This window comes from Eleginops maclovinus, chromosome 22 (assembly GCF_036324505.1).
Source record: "Eleginops maclovinus isolate JMC-PN-2008 ecotype Puerto Natales chromosome 22, JC_Emac_rtc_rv5, whole genome shotgun sequence".
In the NCBI taxonomy this organism is placed as follows: domain Eukaryota; kingdom Metazoa; phylum Chordata; class Actinopteri; order Perciformes; family Eleginopidae; genus Eleginops; species Eleginops maclovinus.
The window spans coordinates 4907862-4929758 of NC_086370.1; the positions used below are offsets into that span (position 1 = coordinate 4907862).

Genomic DNA, 21897 nt, shown 5'->3' on the forward strand with positions numbered 1-21897 from the left:
ATATTCACCAGATTTCGCCACGTCTCGTTTTTTCCTTCCACGCAGGAACTCCGGAGCTGCAAACTGATTCAGTGTGTGTGTGTGTTTTTCACACAAGGACCTCCCCTATATTCATTTACATACGTCAGTTAATACAGCTGTCCTTCAAACGAGGCAGGTTGACCCAGGCACCTCGACACACGCGACAACAGTGCTGTTAAAATGAAATAAAATGACTTCCTCCAAATGGCACACTTCGCCCCTTTTTACGCAGTGGGAAATGACTCACCTGAGCAGCTTTATTATACCGCAAAGACGTCTCTCTTACCCTTACAATTAAAACACGTCAATCTTAGGCTATGCTATTTTTAACACGATGAAAAAGACAATTTAACCTAGTAACGTAATACTCAATACAAAAAGTCCATACAGGAATGATATGATAGTCAGGGGTTTTATTATAGCGCAAACAGGGACTCTCCCTGAGGTCCGCATTGACACAGCAACGAGTAGCCTAAGCATTATACAAGATGTACCCACTTGCATCTGAATAACGTATAGGCAATGCTGAAACATCTTTGAAAGCTCTATGTGTCGTACATTCAAAGTTACACACCTTAAATTGAACCATGCAATGCATATGTTAGTTTGCATTTCGGAGACAACGCCTTGCCACTTTACAAACCAGCCTGGCAGAGGCTATTATCTGGACGTCAATTTTGCATTCACAAAACCACAGTATAAAACCCAACAGTGCAGTAGAAGAACATGTAAATAGACCACAATATGCCTGATCACTGCAAGGCTGAGGAATTGAACACATCAAGTCAGCTGAGAACATTGAGGCACAACCATACTCTGTGTCAAATCACCCAACGTTAAAGTCATGCTTAATGAAAACCCATAATTAAATTTAAACCCCACAATAACACTGATGAGGCTCCGTAACTGTGACTGCAGGAGAGCTAGCATGCAGACAGCACTGAGGCCTCTCAATAACATGAATGCAGTGGACTGTAGACTTTAATAATGACAGTCCAGATGACATGTCGGATAATTTTGACAAGTTTGACTTTCAAGATAGTCGCAATTTCTAGCATTGTACACACCCTACTGGCTAATCCGTGTTTTTCTCCTCCAAGAGCTGCGCTTCCAAGGTCATGAAAGCAGCATAATCAGCACCGGCCCTTTAAACCACACACACGGCTAAATCCTGACCCTTCCAACGCCTATTACTCGTGCCATCCGATACATTTCATAAATATGTCCTGCCTTGATATCTCCCCTTTAAACCATGTGTGTCCCTCCACACAAACGACAAAACAGCATGCACACACAGATAGTGGTTGTTGATCTTCTTAAATTTGAATTACCTTTATCGTTCACCTTTTGGGGACTCTGTAAATAAAGATATTTCTGTTTGCCTCGTCTGGGTTTAGTGTGACAGACGAGCTACCCTTGTGCGGAGATAGTCAGCAGTTGCCTCAACAGCTGATTGACTGTGGCGCATGGGTGATGCGGCAGAGAGTGTAGGGAGTTGTAGTTTTTCACTATGCAGTGGCTGGTCAACAAATCTCGACAGGTATGGTAAAACATATAGCAGTTTCAAAGTTGACTTTTAGGTAGAAATAGTAAAGATTGATAACAACAATCTCTGTGTCTTTCTTTATTTCTATCTCTGGATGGTTAGTTTGCCAGACAAGACATAGCATTACAAATAAGGTCGATACGAATTGTTTTCATACATTTAGCAAAAACAATGGAATAAATAGTCCTCACTTTTTATACTAAGGTGAAGACAAGCAAATGGGTACACAATAATGCTACCTAAATAAAACATCTTACCTCTATTAAAAGTGTTCTGTAGCCATATTTGCATCTCTGCGATAGTTGTATCTTCCATAAGTCGTGGTCTCTGTTCTGCCGGGAGTGGATATGAGAAGATTCATTTGATATATTTGGGCTTTAAACGGAGGGAGGCATTATGAAACTACATTTCCCATGCATGAGGAGTGATGCCCTTCCCGGCACCGTCCTTGTTTTGATGACGCAATTACGCACAGCAGTGCTTTTTTGCGTCACCTCAGAGACGGCAGTTAATGGAGTAATGCGGTCACGCCAAAACGATAATGTTAGTGACAAACGAGGCTTTAGCGGATTTAAACCGGATTTATTAAAAGCGTGGTAGTGCATCGGGTGCAGATACATGGTATCAGACTACCATGACCGCAGAAGCATTGGTTCATGCGCAGGAATTGGCTCGTGTGCAGCTGACTCGCCGTGTCAACACAAAGGCCTATGTAGCTTGTTAGCTAGTTCACCAGCTAGCTAGCTTTAACGCCACATCAGCTGTTAGCAAATTGACAGGCGTGGCATTTTAATGTTTTTACTGTAACTCAGTTAATCTGCTCTGCCTTCAAGACAACATTGACGTGTTTGTTGCTTTTCTGCGGTAATGGCGGAACAGGGTGCGGTGGTCATGCAGCAGAATTTGGACAGGTGAGTTCGAGTTTAATGCTAGCATGCTAATGGCAGCTACGAAGCTTGACGTAAAATCTGACAGATGAGGGGCGGGGAGGGCATGTTGACCCCCCCCCCCCCATGTGACACACCTTACCTTGATGTGCAAGAATCGTTAAAACGTAGTACTGTCTTTAAACTCAATTTTAACTATCATCAACTTAAGCTAAAGGTTATGGTATTTTGCAGTGTTTATACAGGATGTCCTTTGCTACTGTCATATGAAATAATATCATCACAGGAAGTCATGTTGAATGCTGCATATCATTTTGACTTTATTCCTCTTTACATTATGTATGATTATATAACTGTATTTACAGGGAATTGAAATTCATAGTTTCAACTGCCACGTGTGATGAACTATTGGCCTTTACTGCAAAGAAAGGTTCTGTACCCAGTAATATTTGTAAAAATGTCGTTCATAGTTAACGATTATGATGGTTCTGAAGGAATAGCCCGTCTTTTTATCCTTTGTCACATAAGACACTGAATACTATTTCCAACTCAAATTCTCCTGGATATGTACTATGTAAACAAACACAGGTGCATACAACAACCAAGACCTGTAAATATCCAGTTACTTGACTATATTTATTTTTGTATGCTTGAACAAAGTTTGTGTTGCCACACAGATTTATAAAATAGATTATGTTTAGCATGCATTGAGAACAATGCCTGAGTGAATAGTTAAGGTTCTCACGTTTTTAGGAAATATGGTATGAGAGAGGAAGTGCAAACAGGTTTCATATGTCAATAGATCGTCAATAGTGTGGGGACATTTTTGCACTAAATTGGTTGGAAAGTAAAGAAGAACAGAATGCAAAAACTACAATGTCGGTGTTTTAAGGGGCAACGTCAACGTTTGAAACTAACAAAACTGCGAAAAAAAAAGCATGAAGCATCAAGAGAATACATTTTATTCTTAATGAACAACGTTTGAGACTTAAACATGGCTAGCTTTGCGTCATGATGTCTAACTGTCATAACTGTCAAATGCCTGCACACATACGTTAGTGAAACTCTTTTGAATCCCTTGTGATGTGTTGCAGTGGCAATTTTTACAGCTGACTTTAAATGTGACATTGAATGTTCTGACACGCTCTTGATGTACAAAATCCTTGCTCGGGAAAATGGAGCACCTCAGGTTAAACAGATTCATGATCACATGGAAGGGAGAGTCATAGGGACATGTGGATCATTTTTTAATGCCACAAATGCATAAAATCCAACTTTTAAATGATGTCACGGCCCACAGATGCCAATTCTGCAGGTTTCCTGCAGCAGGGTGAGGTTAGTCACAAAGCTGTAGCTCGTCACTTTGGTGGTCACACCAGAAATGAAATGCGCACACTGCAGCCTAAAATTCATGGCTGAAAGACTAGCAACCAACCTCTCGAGGCTCAAGTTAAATACACATCAGCACATTGTTCTTCTGCCTGTGTTTGGCTTCTTAGGTGTTGGCTACAGCTCAGTTCCGGCTTTAAATATTTCCAGTGTTGTCGTTGGGTGATGCATTTTTTTGTTGTTGGTGCTTCTCTGAAATGAATTTGCTCTGCACCTGCTTTTCAAAGTCTAAATTCAGACTAACACCATAACAAACATGGTAATATAGTGGGGCAGTGATTTCATTTTTGTCGTCCTGGAATTTAGCATTGCTAGAGTTCCCTTTTAATTAAAAGCATTGGGCTTTTTCCATTGTATTTTAGAATATTGGACTCATTCCCCACCATTAGCTAATGTTTAATGTATTTGTGCAGTGTTTACACAGGACGTCCTTCGCTACTTCTGTCATGAATAATTTAGCACTCATTCCTGCACCACTCTATAGTGAAAACATTATAAGCTCCCCTAAGGGGCATAAAGTTTGATGTCATACAATGTCACACTAATTTGATGTATTGTGTTAAGCACAGATAAATATCTTGAGTGCGTTACGTTTGCGTTTAAGGTTGAACTTTTATTAACATTTAAGGCTTTGTTTCTTATTCTGAGAAGTAGCTTTGGTTGATGTGCAATTTGTTAGGCTTATTTCTTGGAGCAGTAGCTAAACACTATGCAGTGTTGAAACTACATTATATGAAAGGCATGGAAACTCAAATGTGGACTGCCTTTCTGTGGCATAGCCATCTAGATTTAGAAGGAAGCTTTGAATTGCATAACACAGTTTAGGATAAATTATGCTGGCCTAAATTATTGGAGCCATGCTAGTAAACAAAGGGAATTTTATTTGTTGTATTTGTTGTTGTCTAACCACCAAATACCAATTGAGTGAGCAGTTGCATTTTGGAACCCTTGATGTAACACTTTAAAGCACAGAATAAGCAACGTCGGAGATTAATAGAATGAACAAAAGCTCTCTCAAGAAGGGGAGGATGGAGATGCGGACATGTTTGTTAAACCATTATTGTTTGTGATGAGAATTCTACCTTCTACCTTTCTTTCTTCTTCTTATCATAACAATGTTAATGCATTTGCATTGTAAAAGTGTCTGGGATTATAAACCAATACACTTTCTGTTAAATCTAGTGATTATATCCTCATGGCTTAACATTTCGTCTGTGCACTGTTACAAAGGTTGCATTTGTTTTGAACTCGGACATAGATAAAACTTAAAGCATTTTTCGCAACTAGCCAGGCTAAAATGTGCGTACCCATGTTCTGTATATAATGTTAAAGCATGAGCTTGAGTTCACTTTTTAAAATCGGACACAGCCATGATAGCCCCCTTTAAAGTCTTATTATACGATATATACGGCCAGAATTTAGCATCCACTGTGGGAGTGATGGTGAGCAAATGCTGAGCCATAACATCTGAGCACTTTGGTGTGCCGTTTCCCCTTAAAATAGTTCCTGGCATTTGATAGCTTGTGCAGGGAGAAACTAAAAGGCATTTGACGCAGCACTTTCTGTCAATATTGAACTTTGGACTTTGAAACTAATTTCCCAAGCACATGTACAGTAGCAAAAAGAGACGAGGGGCATGTGAGCTTTCTGAAATGTTCTTACTCCGTGTCCTGCGGGTGTGTGGCAATAGCCCTAGCGGTGTTTGAGGAGCCGATAGCAGGAAGATGCATGTCGTGTCCCCTTGCTTCTAGACAGTTGTGTACCCAGCCTTTATCGCTGACAAACATAAGGCTCAACACGCTCTTATCGGGCCTGCCACGAGCAGCCAGCTGCCCCTGCAATGCAGTGTTTCACAATTAGATGTGGGAGACACATTTCAATTCAGCCTGACCTTTTTATTGGCTCTTACACAACCTCCTTGTTCTTTTGCTCTTTTCTCATCTGCTTTTGTTGTCCAAATCCCCGACCCTGTCGCGCTCTGTATTAATGGGTATGTTAATATTCTCTGTGCCTAAGGTTGAATAAATGACTCACCCTGCAGCCATGATTTAGTTTCATTTATTATATGGGGTAGTGTCGCTGTGTAATCAACAGCTCTCTTTAATCACGAGAAAGTGCACTCACTTTTCTTTCTGCTAAATAAAAAACAACAAAAAAAGGGCTTAGGGTTCTATAGATATACATATCCAGGGTTTCTGCCAGAAAAGCTGTTAGGCCCAGAGCCCAAGATGGAAGGAGAGGATTCTCACTACAGTGAAAAACAAAGAAGAAGCTGTGTTGCTTGTAGCTTGGCTAGCTAACCTCTTTTGTTTAAACCAGCAGGTTGCAAGCAAGACATGATGGTAACTTTGCTTGCGTCTTGAGCGGTTATAAAATATATTCACGGACAAACTGGTACGTTCACAGCTATAACATAACTGCCCTCACCGTCTCTTTTATCTCTCTCTCGACTAGCTTTACACACACATTCCAAAAAAGGATCAATCAAAATGCAAATGAATCACAATTATGACAACTGATCATGTTATGTGGTCTTGATTCTGACAACACTCAGACATTTGAAAAGTCATCAGTTTGTTTATATATTTTAAAGTTAAAGTGTATTGTTGCATTTTCTGCTTTCATTTGAACAGAACACGTTCTATAAGTTATCTTTCTGCTCTTCAAAATGTTTTCATTATAGTTGTTTGTTGTAGCTGAGTGACGTGAAATGTACCTGCTTGGTTAACTTAACCACATTTTCTCATACTAAGTTATGGACATATTCTAAAGAGAAATGAATAGCTGGTGAGCCGCTGACATGTCATGGCTCAATAAACTATAGTTGCTGAAATAACCTGTGGTGCATGTCTCGGACTCGGTGAAAGGTCAGGCCCAATAACATGTCTTTAGCAAGTGGTTTAGCTAGCAAGTTTGCTACCAACCAGAAGCCGCACTCTTTACAGTGTCTTCATCAAACTCCACGTTGTGACAAAGAACCTTTTTCAGTGCTACTGTTTGCACATACAGTGGGGCAAAAAAGTATTTAGTCAGCCACCAATTGTGCAAGTTCTCCCATTTAAAAAGATGAGAGAGGCCTGTAATTTTCATCATAGGTATACCTCAACTATGAGAGACAGAATGGGGGAAAAAAATCCAGGAAATCACATTGTAGATTTTTAATGAATTTATTTTCAAATGATTGTGGAAAATAAGTATTTGGTCAATAACAAAAGTTCATCTCAATACTTTGTTATATACCCTTTGTTGGCAATGACAGAGGTCAAACGTTTTCTGTAAGTCTTCACAAGGTTTTCCACACTGTTGCTGGTATTTTGGCCCATTCCTCCATGCAGATCTCTCTAAAGCAGTGATGTTTTTGTGGCTGTCGCTGGGCAACACGGACTTTCAACTCCCTCCAAAGATTTTCTATGGGGTTGAGATCTGGAGACTGGCTAGGCCACTCCAGGACCTTGAAATGCTTCTTACGAAGCCACTCCTTCGTTGCCCTGGCGGTGTGTTTGGGATCATGGTCATGCTGAAAGACCCAGCCACGCTTCATCTTCAGTGCCCTTGCTGATGGAAGGAGGTTTTCACTCAAAATCTCACGATACATGGCCCCATTCATTCTTTCCTTTACACAGATCAGTCGTCCTGGTCCCTTTGCAGAAACACAGCCCCAAAGCATGATGTTTCCACCCCCATGCTTCACAGTAGGTATGGTGTTCTTTGGATGCAACTCTGCATTCTTTCTCCTCCAAACACGACGAGTTTAGTTTTTACCAAAAAGTTCTATTTTGGTTTCATCTGACCATATGACATTCTCCCAATCCTCTTCTGGATCATCCAAATGCCCTCTAGCAAACTTCAGACGGGCCTGGACATGTACTGGCTTAAGCAGGGGGACACGTCTGGAACTGCAGGATTTAAGTCCCTGGCGGCGTAGTGTGTTACTGATGGTAGCCTCTGTTACCTTGGTCCCAGCTCTCTGCAGGTCATTCACTAGGTCCCCCCGTGTGGTTCTGGGATTTTTGCTCACCGTTCTTGTGATCATTTTGACCCCACGGGGTGAGATCTTTCGTGGAGCCCCAGATCGAGGGAGATTAGCAGTGGTCTTGTATGTCTTCCATTTTCTAATAATTGCTCCCACAGTTGATTTCTTCACACCAAGCTGCTTACCTATTGCAGATTCAGTTTTCCCAGCCTGGTGCAGGTCTACAATTTAGTCTCTGGTCTCCTTTGACAGCTCTTTGGTCTTGGCCATAGTGAGTTTGGAGTATGACTGTTTGAGGTTGTGGACAGGTGTCTTTTATACTGATAACGAGTTCAAAAAGGTGCCATTAATACAGGTAACGAGTGGAGGACAGAGGAGCCTCTTAAAGAAGAAGTTACAGGTCTGTGAGAGCCAGAAATCTTGCTTGTTTGTAGGTGACCAAATACTTATTTTACCGAGGAATTTACCAATTAATTCATTAAAAATCAGACAATGTGATTTCCTGGATTGTTTCCCCCATTCTGTCTCTCATAGTTGAGGTATACCTATGATGAAAATTACAGGCCTCTCTCATCTTTTTAAATGGGAGAACTTGCACAATTGGTGGCTGACTAAATACTTTTTTGCCCCACTGTACATACAGCACAATACAATCCCCAGAACAGTTAAGACAAACAAATAGTAACCATTACATTTGGGCCATGAAAACAACACTTTGGATTAATGGATTGTCATCGACCAATGGTCATAGTTTTCTTAACATTGGAAGTGAGCCACTCATGGGCGAATCAAACCGTAAACAAAGAGCTTTTTCCTGGACCCCTGCTCACACAGGTTAATATACTACAAAGGTCACAGTGCCTAGTAATGTTAGTTGTAGAATTACCTCCTTGTTTTGGAACGTCCTGAAGCTGTATTAAGGGCAGGAGGCTCCTGTGACTTGGTAAACCAACTTTACTTGTCAATGACTGACAAACAACATAAAGACACCTCGCCGAATAATCCGTATTGTTCAGTTTCGGTCACTCGTTTGGATTTGCCAATTTCACACCATAGTTTTTGTGGACTGCTCCCTGACTACTTAATTTTGGTTAATTATTTAAAGTGATTGTGATGGCTTCTGAGCTTTAAACATGTTGGTTTTGTGCAGGATGTCACGTGTCACAGTAAGGAATATTATATTTGAATGATGAGTACTAGACAGTGTTAAACTCCTTCTTTTTAGTGTCAGAAGTGGTACCACAAAAGGGATCAAGTGATATTAACAACTTTGGCTAATATAAAACCCTAAAAAGAAAGGTTCCCAGCGAGTTCAGTTGAGTAGATCCGTGGGTACCATGCAGTAATGCATGTTTAGCTGCCTTCAAATTATTTGCGATTTTTGTATTTGCTAAAAACAAAGTAAGGTTCAGAGACTTGCGGGGAAAACAGCTAATGGGATTTTCGTTCTATGGTTACATCCCATGCTTGCCTGTGCCGCTTCATCAAGCTGTACTATTTCATCTAAAGGTCAGCGACAATAATCGTAATAATTTAAACTTTGATCACAGCATTCAGTGGCAACTTTGATTCAGGAAAACAATGGCACAGGAAGAGCAGCTTTTGGTAGTTTGCTGATAAACTGTTTCAGGGTGGCAAACAGCCTCTGTTGTTGTTGAACTGACATGGACAAGACTGGTTTCTGATTGAGTACAAGCAGTCAGACATTGAGAAGCCCCTCCAGACCTTAACCTTCCTTTAGGATCTTTGTGGGACAGTTTCCTGTGCCTTGGCTTTGTTCTGAGGAACACCCAGTTTTCCCACAGTCACGTGATGTCTGCCGAGTGAAAGGAGCCTTTGTGGGGTTACTTATGCGCTTCCTAGAGAACGTGACCCTTACTTCAGAGGCGATGAGAAAGTAGCGCTGCTGTCACAATCATCTTTTACAGAGTGTCAATCACACTGTACAACTTCAGTGGCCCCATCACACACCCCTCTCCTGTGTTTTTCTCACAGTTCTGCACCTCCTTAGATTCTTAAAATGACGTCCTCTCATGATGTTTGCCTAGCTTGGCTGGAAGGGTCCTTTACACTCTCTTTTGATAGCTTGAAAGATTGTCAAAATAACTGGTGGAATAAAAAAAGGATAAAACACAAAACTGTACGCCTGCCCCTTGAAGTTTCAAAGCAAGTCGGTTAGCATTAGGTGGATTAAAGCCTTATTGTGGAAACCGCAAAGCCCCACTTGAGTTGCCAGTTTAACATGCAAATAAGTGCTTGAGCTTGGCAGGTCCCTTTTGTACTTCTGCAGAGTTCAGGCAAGTCGCCATCATCAGATCTCATTTTCTTAAAGGATATTTTTGTTGAAACCTTCCAGACCTTGTTGGGCCCTGTGTCCATATAGCTTATTATTCTTGCTGGGCAGAGCCTTCTCCCAGCGTTTCATGACATTGTTTTTTTACTATGAACACCAATGAAGATTACTTCCCTCAGACTTTGTATAAATGAACTACAGCGCTCAGCGTGACAACGGTAGAGCGAGGAAGAAAGTCCACGTACAGCTATGAAAGTACTCACCGGAAGCATCTTTCAGTGTCCTCCTGGCTGATTTGCTTGAATAAACAGGCTAGATATGGTTACTAAGGCCCTTAAACAGGGAGATGTGTGGTAGCATATGCATCTATAGGTCTGGAGGTTCTTTTTTGTTATGTGTAAAAATACTGTAAATATTGGTTGTAATCACATTGTATTATCCCCTGCAAACCAGTCCGCCTGTTGCGTATAATTAACCTACACTGACAGACTTTTGTTTCTGTTTGGGTACATCTTAAAAGGACGTTTTCATCACAAACAGCACCAGGATTCTCTGTATGCAGGAGACATTTTGTGCCGGCTTATCTGCCCGAGTGTTCTGTTAAACAGTGTTGGGGCAACAATGAGCTGGTGCTTAAGGTTTCACACGGAGGATATCATGTCCGCTCTGTTGTATTAGGTGTCGTCATGCTGCGGGGCTGGGTTACAGGAACAGGAGCCTGTGAATCTAAGGCAGCGCTGGGTCTCCTTCTCCGCCGTCCTGCTCCTGTGGAGACATCTGTTCACTGTCCTACTCAAATCTTCCCTCCTCATATTTTATAGCGGCCTTAGTTTTAATCTCTGTGCTGTGGATGTGCAGTGATGTGGATAGGTATGCTTCCTGCGTCCCTGCTACATTTTAATCCAAAAGGCAGCAGGGTTTATGGAAATATTGCTGGACAAATGGGAGAAATTCAAGTTAAATATAATTTGTGTTGAGCTTGAAACCCAATTGACAATGCTATGTAAAGAGTCACATCATCAACACATGTCGATTTTATATGTTATTAAAAAGTAGGCTATTTCAAATCAAATAAGTCCAACCAATAAACTCATGCATAGTGCAAAACATATATAATTTTAATACACTTCAAATTGGAGATAACTCTCACTGAACATCATGACCAGAGGGATTTAAATTTGTCGGACATATTCTCTCTGTCAATACCGGCTAAAGGAAACCCTGCCTTGTGATTCATAGTCTCAATCATCATATGAGAGACACTGCATTTTTCTAAATAAAACAACGTTCTACTGGGGACCCACTTAATCTCCAGGTGTGCATACATTAGCCTTTTCCAGCATTGTGCAAAATAATGTGCTTAGTGCATTACACGTGATGTCAGACAGCGGAGTATGGTGAAGGCTCACAAACATCAGGGTGTAGGGTAGTCGCTGTGTGATGTGTCCTCATCAGCACCGTGCACAGAAGTGTGAATAAAGGGTTAATGTTTCCATCAGACTCAGATTCACCACGTGCGGTGCGCCCGTCCTGGCCCTTCAGGCTGCCGTGTCACCTGAGCGCCTCGACCCCAAGGCTTCTCTCCTGCATCGCCATGTTTTATTCAGCACCAGGGGAGTATTGGAAAATCATCCATTGCAGGCAAGTAGGCAGCAACCCGAGTAAATAATCCAAGTTGGGGAGTCTTTCACGATCCCCCCCTCTCTACTCCCCTGTGGGCCCAGTAACAGAACACACCTATAACTGAATATGATGATGACAGAAAGCCACAGATTTGACATCCATTATTCAACTGTGGGAGCAGGAGGGTTAATATAAACATGGTGTACAATGGCGATTCTGTGAGCCAAGTACTCTATAAGTGCAGGAAGGGCCAAGAAGAAACGTTAGTGACTAGAAAGAACACCAACATCTCTCCAAAAATATTTACATTATAATGGGTTTAGAGGACATGTTAACATTAACCATTATGTCCTATTTATCAGTGAGCCGTGGAGGTTGACGGAACTGAAAACAATGACGTATAAAGCTTAACTTCTGGATTTCAAATCAAATCAAACTTTATTTGTATAGCCCAATATCACAAAACACGTTTGTCTCAGTGGGCTTTACAGATGAAAAACAAACTACAACTGTGTACATGATGGAGTTACTGCGAAATGAGAAGACAAGATGGTGTATGTAATACAAATCAAAAAATCAAATAGGATAACAACAAAAGACGATAAAAATACATAAAACATTCAGATTATTCAAATGAATTACCACTCTGAGCTCCGCTAACAGACCTGTACCCTGGGAGCGTAGTGCTCTAGCGGGGCAGTAGTGGATTAAAAGATCTTTAAGCTACGAAGGTGCCTGACCATTTAGCGCCTTGTTAGTTAAAAGAAGAACTTTAAAATAAATGTTGTGCTTTACCAGTAGCCAGTGTAGAGCAGCTAATGTTGGAATGATGTGCTCCATTTTCCTGGTTTTAGTTAGTAGACGGCCTGCAGCGTTTCGCACCAGCTGAAGGTTTTTGGATTTGAACCATCTCAGAAAGTGGTGGAATATTCAGGGTCACTGGCTTGTCAGTTAACCTACCAGACCATTTCCGTACTTAAATTCCATTTGAGGGTAATTTGGCTTTCTATGTGCTTTGAATAGGCTAAGAGCTGTATTTCCTTCCACGGTTGGACATTTCTTAGCTGCATGTCCTACTCCCTAGTGAGAGTGAAAATGCAACAGGTTTTCTTCCATTCCAGGCATACCGGTTGTTAGAGCAGGGAAATGAAACAGTAAATGTACTTGTTATCAGGTTAGACACATGCAGCCAGTAATGTTAACTCTGTCAGAAGATATACTGCCCTGTCTCGTCCATCTCAACCTGCGTTAGGCCCAATTTTAAACCTACCTTGCATTATTGAATGGCCATGCATCTCAGTGGAAACGTGCAAGTGTAGAACAGTTGTTCACAGAATGAACTTTCATCTGCGAAAGGAACAAAAACAACAAGTATTACACCGTTATGTTTGTGATACTGTACTGTATCCTCTTAAGGACATTTGGTTTTAAAATAATAGTTCCCATAATGCACATCGTAGCCTGTTTTATCTACTGTATTTGAGTCCTGCACTTATTGTTTAGTTTGTTTTTCAACAGGAATGTCCCAATGTAAATGATAACCAGAATACATAATCACAGCCTAAGAGAAAAAAACAAACATCTATATCTTATATTATTACATCTAGCTCTAGATAGTTTCTTGTCGTTGTATATATGCCATGGTTTTATGGGAAATGGGTTCAGTGTGAATATGAAAGTATGACACGCTGATAGTCAGGCTGTATATGGGGTGAACAACCAATCCTGGCAACAAGCTAGATCCAGGCCTAATTATTAAATGTGACTAAAGGGAACGTCCTGACATTTTGGATTTGAGTTGGTTATTTTTATTTCCTTTCAACTAATTATAACACTTTTCCTACTTTGTTTGGACCCCTATAGACACAGTTTGGGAGCTTAACTGTGGTAGTAATAACCTGGTTTCGCTGATTTTCCTAAATCAATTATTCAGGACTAACCTGTGACTTTTTTTTTTCATCAGTATCTAGCAGCTAAAATAAGAATGCCACTGGTCTGGGTTCTGTAACTCAGCCTCATGCTGGGACTCACAGGGGAAGTGAACCTTCCAGCCAGTCGCATGCTACTGATTAATAATGGAAAAGCATTATAATGTCACAGCCGGAGATGTTCTGTGGTAAGGTCAGGGAACATGGAGATCACATTACCTCCCCAGATGTTGGACTGACATGGAGCGCAAGAGGCGAGGGAGTGTAATAGTCCAATTAATTGGGATGTATACAGGCCAAACATAATAATGTCTCCTCCCCTGTAATAAGGAGGCCTAGGATTGATGAGGTGGACCCTTCGTGTCTCTCACCCCTTTGTTAAATGGACAAACAGTTTGGTGAGAGTGTGTGGGGGGAGTGGGAAGAGGATGTGTAGTGATGACGTATTCTTTTTTTTTCTGGAGTTAGCATCGCAAGGTCTCCTTTGACCAAAAGCAATGGGATTTTTCTTTGGTGTCGGCAGGTATATACTTTTTTTCGTTTATGGAACTGCAGGATAATCTGCACATATTACCACCTTTTTATAATTGTTGGAATATAAATGCAAACGCCAAAAACTGAATAGCTGATGTCACAAATGAACTGTACCATTGAACGGCATGAATACTGCTAAGCTAAAAGGGGCTAATGTTGGGCGTAATGACCTTGGGTAGTCTCATTTAGTCATTTGTAATACACATAGATGACACATTTACCACTGGGGTATTTATTGACATCACGTTTTATGTCGTAACACAAACTTCTGATCGGCTTGTTAACCACAGACCGACATTATTTTAGACATCATTGCTGGGTTTTAGGACTCATTCCTGCACCATTTCTATGGGGATGTAAGTGGAAAGGATGGGGTATCTTAAACAATAACTTGGCTTTTGTCTGGCTAGGAAAACTATGCCTGCAACCGAGCCCTCCTGTGCTTTTACTGCATATCCTAGCAGTGCTCCATCAGAACATTGTTAGCACTTGTTACAACGTGATGCCCCGATGAATTTAGGTTTGAGTAGCAGTGTGATAAGTCCTAAAGGCAATGTCAGAACAATACAGCTCAAACTAGAGCAGGTGAGATCTTCAGGGAAAAGGGAGTGAAAATGTGTATGCCGCGACTGAACTGCCTGATTTTGAATGTTCCAAATCAATAGTTTTTGATTAAGTGTTATGACATTCTGATCTAAAGTACAATCCCCTGGATATGCTTTGCTTTGTTTCAAGAGGATGAATGTTCTGTTTGTTTGAGTGAGTGTGAGTTGGTGTGCATTGAACAGTTCCTGTTTGATAAGCACTCAGCATTTTACAGCTCGTTTGCCTTCAGGCTTTATGTATTGATCTTGCCTGCTTTCATGCAGAGTCATGGGGCCACAGTTATATGACCAGAGCCTGGAGTTACATGAGACTTCCATCACAGCCACTATCATTGGTGAAAAATGGCTTATTCTTTCCTCAACAAGATATTTCTCAGTATCCTAAAAGGCCAAACCCTGTCACTCATGTTTGAGGTGACTATGGGATGCTGGCTGCTTGCTTGTCACTGAAAGGGGACATGACTGATTACATTAGTCTGGCTTTCACTCGCTCCTACAAACACATACACACACACACCTGCCTGAATATTAAAAACATATAACCTAGATACAAACAAAACAACAACCATGGACAGCTACAGGAAGATGGGAGAGTGGGGTTTTTAATTGGTGTCGATTACTTTATTAATCCTTAGGGGAATTGGGTTTTCTGACATTGCTCCACTTAAGAATACAAAAATAAAAGATACAAACAAATGGAATTAAAAAAATATTTATTCAAACAATAATTAAAAATAGGATTGATAAATAAAAATAAATTATAATAAAATAGAATACAAAAACGTTTTTATTAACATAAGAATATAAAGTCATTTGTACAAACTATAATATATAACAATATATATTTCAGTATATTTGGTGAGAGATCCCCACCGCTAGTACTAAATAACAACAAAGAAAATGTGAAGGGCCCCCATGAGACAGAAAAGGTTCTAGTGTGATAGTTAATTTACTTTTTATATTATTTCTGTTCCACAATCTTGTTTTTGTGGGTGACATTTCAGAGGAACCTGCTCCGTCCCTGTTACTGGAACACTGACAATACGGTCACATGTGTTGGCAGTTTCTCATAGCAGAATTTTTGCCTTTACCTGTGTGTGATGCCAGTTGGCAGGAGTTGTGCTTTGGTTGTATTTTACTAGAGCTCCATGTATTTTAACACCACTTTGATTTAGAAGTGCAGAGGCTCTATCCAACCTGGCCACGTCTCCTCTCAACATCACATCATCAATTGGAACACAACTGCTCTGTAGTTATTTGTCAACACTTAGGCAAAATGGATTAGGGTTTCCAAAAATGTTTATCTCATTGTCCTAATCCCACCTCTGTGTGTTTTCAGGAGCTGCTGGGTGTGCTTCGCCACAGACGAGGACGACCGCACAGCAGAGTGGGTGCGCCCGTGTCGCTGCCGCGGCTCCACCAAGTGGGTCCACCAGTCCTGTCTACAGCGTTGGGTGGACGAGAAGCAGCGGGGGAACAGCACGGCACGCGTGGCCTGCCCACAATGCAACGCTGAATACCTCATCGTCTTTCCCAAACTGGGTATGTTGCATCTCGCACAGAAAACATCTGAGACTAGACTTACTGATTAGTGAGCACAGTTTAATTGTCACACATTTCAGATCAAGGTGTCTGGGCTTGGCAAACGTATAAATGAGAATGTAGGAGTGTTAAAGGATACAAATTCCTCTTTTGAAAAGCCTTTTGGGGATTTACATGGAGCTGTGTGAAGTCTGATCAGTTGCTTGAAGCTAACGGCCTGAGGTTACGTTAGCTGCTACTAGCATAACCAGTAGTTGATAGAGTATTATAATAATATATTATAGTATATAATAAAAGTACTAAGTCTGAATCTATAAAGTAACTAAGGCAGTAAACACATCTAGTGAAATGCAATATTTCCCTTTGAATCATAGTGGAGTAGAAGTATCGAGCTGCACAGTTAAAAACACTCGAGTAATGTACAGGTACCTTATGTAAGTTTGGTACTTTACACCACTGAAATATGAGAGTGCAATGCTGAAGCTGCTTAGTAAACAACACAATTGTGCCTGTCTGCTGGTTTACTAAAATAGATTAAAAAAAGTGCAAAAAAACGAATAGTTCTAAATCCAAACCCTCGTTCTGAAAAACATTGAATCACTCATTTTGCACCTGTTAACATTAAAGCCTCACTACAGAGCACATTTCCTTGTAAGCAGACGGCCTGCAACTGTGCTCTGACTGCTATTCTGTTTGTGCTGCCTCAGTGCATGTTTATTTACTCTGCCGCCAGCATATGTTCTGTAGTGATCTGGGTAAATATTTCCTTTCAGTCTGAAGAGGAACAGAAGGGCGCTCTCTTGCTATAGGACCCAGCTCCTGACTGACTGACCAGCAGCAGTTTAAAGAAAGACGCTGCCTCAATTATCCTGACACGAGAGAGTGACTATGGCTTCCAGTTTTCCCAAACACATGCTTATACATAACCGGGCAACTTTGCCCTGTTTGTTGAAACATATTCCAGGGACAGCAACAAGAATAATTGACTCCCTTTGTTGAAGTTTTACAGCCAACAGCCAAAACTTGGACATATATTCAGTTATATATAGCTATATCACTAAGTTATCCGATCAGCCAATGAGCCCCTGTCAGTTCAACCTCCAGAAAAAAAAGAAAATGAATTGCAATCTGAGAGGTAGCTGGCCCCCAGACAATGCATGTCTGCAGGAGGCCTGGCTCTGGCTTGTAAACAGGTTCATGTATATTTATGGTGACCAATGCTGTGCTGTCAGTCATTTTGGTTCTATCAGCATAAAGTTCAGCTCAGCTTTCTACAAATGTATCCTCCCCAATAAATAACCCAGTGTTCCTCTAGAGCTGATTATTGGCTGCGAACTGGGTATTGGTGAATGGCCTTTCCTTTTTCTATTCAAGGTTATAGTAATGGCTCAAATTCCCCCATCGGATGTTTAAATTGTGTTGTATTTCTGCTCATTTTTAGGTTCATATTTGTATTTAGTGTCTCTACTGGGACATGTCTCCATGCTTTAACGTTCAAAAAGCTCTTTATGTTTCTCATACTGCCTGTGCTGCAGACCCTCTTTTCACCCTCTGTCTGAAACCAGAACCCAGTCTGCTCTGATTGGTTAGCTGGTTGTGATTTGTCAACCACTTAGAGATGTCCCACCTATTAGCCTATCGCGTACAATGTGTTGGAGCGTTAGCCACAGAAGAGCAAGTGTTACAGAGTGATGTCATTATGTTAGTAATGTGAGTAAATGTAGTGCAATGGAGGCGTTTGCAGGCAGGGGGGTGGGAAGAACTTTGGGAATTTAACCTTTGCAGACCATTTACATGCACACAAACCTATATACCACATTACAGGAAAGGGAAAACTTCAAAAGGGAGAATAAGGCCTCTTTAAACTCTTTTGAAGTCATGATTTGGACTTTTTCTGCCACATCATTGCGTCGTTATTCTTAGCCTGAGAGGAGTGGTGGCTCGGAAGGTAAAATGTTTACACTCATCAGCGCCAAACTCCCACTCCTTAGTTTGTGTTTCTCTGTAATGTGTTCAAATCCTCAAGTGGTTTGACCAACAGCAATACAATGTCATCATGGATGGGCCGGTGGTTTATTTTGAAAGGGAGCTTCCTCTTTACTGTGGCGGATTGACTGCGTGATGGTAGCCTGAGAGAATGATGCAGCAGACTGCCTCCATCACCGCTCATTATATAGGGCTTTGTATAGGCATCCAGAGGGTTGTGTTAACTTTGGTTTAGCCACATCTAGCTGGCTGTCTCTGAGAAAATAACTCTGTGAGAGATGTGTCTCTTAATGTTTGTTTTCTCTGAAAATCAGGATGTTTATCTTATGCAAATAGTGCAGCTGAGCTTTGGAGCTGAGATGTATTTATGAATAATCCTATTATACCACTAAGGTATTGGAAATTGTGAAACAAGAGAAACTTTTCACTTAGAAAAGCGGCAGAGGTGACCCTGCTGCTGTGGTTGACATTATGACTACAGTGAATGTTTGGAAATAAAAGTAAATCATAAATGGACTCTGTTACATAAATTAAAATGATATAAGTGTAATACTAAACATTTGCCAAATTCGTTTTGAGATCATTTGGCTCACCCCAACATCTTCTCAATCTGTTGCTGTGCACGGGAATTCAATAACAAAAAATGATCCATGTCATGCCCATATTTCCTACCATTAATCAGTGGAGAAGGAATGAGGTCTAAATCAGATTCTGCCCCACTTTCAGTCCCCTTCAAATAAAAGTATTTGGAACATGATTTTGAAATTAAACACATCAGTAAAAACCCATCTTGTGTATGTTTGAATCTTCAATGTGTAATAAAAGCAGCGGTTGTTAGCGAGTGACTAAATAAACTACCAAACATCATATGTCGAACAATAGCTGCCTTTAGCTTAGCGGTGGTGATCAGCTTGTCATCAGTTTATAGCCTATAACATTTTACTTCTGACGATTGCATTTAGGCTTCAAATATCATAAACGTGTTGTTGTTATACGGAGATTATGATCCTGCAGAACAAAATGTATAAGCATCATAAACTTAAGACTTTTTTCCTGCAATTTTTTGAGATCCAAAAGAAAAATCTCATTATATTTTTTTGTAGAGGGAGCTTTTGCGGTGCTAACTTCTGGGTCAGCTTACACATTGTTGTGGCAGTTCTAGTAAATACTTGCCTGGTTAATAATTTGCACCACCGTTTGATTTTACACGTTGAATTCATCCCCTAGCCCAGAATGGATCAGGACAGGAAGTTAAGCGACAGTGAGTTATGTGCACAGAGCCTGCTCAGTTTCCTGAGAGTTTCATCCACTAGGAGAGTGTTTTTTCCTCTAGTCCCCTTAAAAAGTGTCTGACGCATGGAGCAGAGAGGCTTGATGTGTCTGGGAGAGAGAAATAAGGTCACAGGAGGAAGCTGAAGGAGCAGCTCATTAAAGGCTGGCGGGGTGTAGAAGAGTGGAGTTACGCTGCCGCTCTGCCGAGAAATCTGTGAAATTGCAGCTGTCCTCAAGTGCTTCCCTGATACTAAAACCTCACGTCGTTAGAAGTCTGTGATAGTCATAATCCTACAGAATATGAAACAGGCCTCAGACCTCATCACCTCATGCAAAAGTGGCCTGCTGATTTGCAAGATGTCAGCCTTAGGTCAAGCTTAATTTACATAGTACTTGGTATTACTTGCTTTTCCATATTCTGATGCTTTTGGGAGACCTTTTTAAATGAAATGTCCTTTACGGTGCTGTAATTGTTTGCAAATAGAGCTAGTCTCTAGCTGCAGAATACCTGGGGCATTAGTGCTCCTCACAGTTAGCAAGAGGAGTATAGCTTTGTCACTTTTGCTGCATCATTGCTGCAGTGTTCCTTTCACTTTTTTGTTCTTAGTTATAGATATGATGTCAAGGGGTGTGGAAAAATGGACCCAAACGCAGTACGAACAGGGAGGGCAGGTATGAGGGTTTAAACAAAAAGGCGAACTTTATTAAAATTAAAACTGTACTTACAGACAAAGAAACACTAACTAACAAGGGACTCAAGGAGCGGGAGCAGGGGAAACTCTGGGGGCCAGGCAGGAGGGCGACGACACAGCTCCGCAGGACGGGCTGGAGGGCGGTGAGACACCTCTGGAGGACGGGCTGGAGGATGGCAGGAGAAGATGTTGGCGGGACCCCCGAAGAAACAGGCGCTGGATTCGGTGGGACCCCTGGAGGAATAGGTGCTGGGTTTGGCAGGGCCCCCGAAGGAACAGGAGCCGGAACCTTCGGCACCACCGACTGGACAGAAGCCGGAGCAGGAGACGGTTTTGGCAGGACCCCCGGCGGAAGAGGTGATGGCGGGACCCCCAACGGAGCAAGAGACAATGTTGGCCTCACCCCCGGTGGAACAGGTGGTGGCGGGACACCCAACGGGCAGGAGACGATGTTGGTGGGATCCCTGGCGGGACCCCCAACAGAACAGGAACAGGTGTTGGCGGGACCTCCGGTGGAAGCAGGAAGGCAGACGGATGGACAGGAACAGGCACAGAATATGGACTAGACCATGTAGGAAACGACGAGCATGGGAATGACGACGACAACCGGACAAGGAACAAAGGGGAACCAAGACTAAACACACAAGGGTAATCACTCCCATGTGTTTCAATTCAAACGTTACATTTCATCTATTTGTTGTTCAACCTTGACAGGCATTACTCGTGTTTGCCTCCCAGGGTGTGACCCCTGCGTGCTGCCTAGTCAAACTGGGGTTGATTTGACCCCCAGATCACCCTTTCTATTAACCCAGGTTTTCATTCTCTTTGCTGTCTTGTGGCACGGGGAAAGAGAAGATAGCAGCAGCAGCCCACTGAGGCCTTTGTCCAAACAGCATGCCTCTCTGAGCACTATCTCTCTTTTTCAAGTTCCTGAGAAAAATGCTGCTCCAAGCCTCTTTTCCTACAGTTCTATTAGAAAAATCAAACTTTTCAGCAAAGCGCTGGTGACTCTTCTTTAGAAATTTAGAGAAACTTGTTTTTCAGATGTCATTTATCTTAACAAAGACCAAAAACAGTATATGTCTGGGAGAAGATTGACTGATTATTGCTGCCAGTCAGTGTACTGAGTGGTGAGGCTTATGCTGCTCAAGGTTAAAAAAACAATACTTAGTAGCGCACGTAGATTAGGGGTGTGTCTTCAAGTCAAAAGCAGTGATATGTTGTCAAGATATCATTTTATAAAAAGCACTGGGAGTGTTTGCTGGCACCTTTTTGCCAGAAATAGACACTGTTTGGACACAGGACCAAAGAGTAGAGTAGCAAAATGCTGCGCTGGCTGTATTCCCGCCAGCACCTGCTGCAGAGCCAAGCCAGCCCATCATGCTAATTTGGCCAGGAATATAACTCGGAGGACGGTGTGTCCTTGCTGCTCCTTCCCTTCAGAGTGTAAACAAAGCAGCTGGAGCAGCGGGCCCACTACTGAGGAATTGCACTTGCACTTTTCACCTCTCTTCTTCACTTCCTCCTCCTTCCTTCTTTTTAATTATCTTAATTATGGAATCTGCTGCCAGTGGCTGAAAGGAATTGCTCAGCTCTCCATCCTGCC

At 41.7% G+C, this 21897-nt stretch overlaps 2 protein-coding genes across 4 annotated transcripts in view; one reads left to right on the forward strand and one right to left on the reverse strand.

The window, feature by feature from the left end:
• Window positions 1–1914, reverse strand: part of cpeb3 (cytoplasmic polyadenylation element binding protein 3) — a 46570-nt gene extending 44656 nt beyond the window's left edge. The window contains exon 1 of one of the 3 annotated variants that reach the window (XM_063874679.1): window positions 1825–1914. In XM_063874679.1, coding sequence (XP_063730749.1) covers window positions 1825–1882 — 58 coding nt within the window. In that variant the 5' untranslated portion in view covers window positions 1883–1914. Of the gene's footprint in view, window positions 1–8; window positions 241–1352; window positions 1474–1824 lie in introns of those variants that run through there. The other 2 variants (XM_063874680.1, XM_063874681.1) reach the window with 2 other exon arrangements.
• A 101-nt stretch (window positions 1915–2015) lies between these two features.
• Window positions 2016–21897, forward strand: part of marchf5 (membrane-associated ring finger (C3HC4) 5) — a 28466-nt gene continuing 8584 nt past the window's right edge. The window contains exons 1-2 of the mRNA XM_063875307.1: window positions 2016–2478; window positions 16139–16341. Coding sequence (XP_063731377.1) covers window positions 2435–2478; window positions 16139–16341 — 247 coding nt within the window. The 5' untranslated portion in view covers window positions 2016–2434. The remainder of the gene's footprint in view (window positions 2479–16138; window positions 16342–21897) is intronic.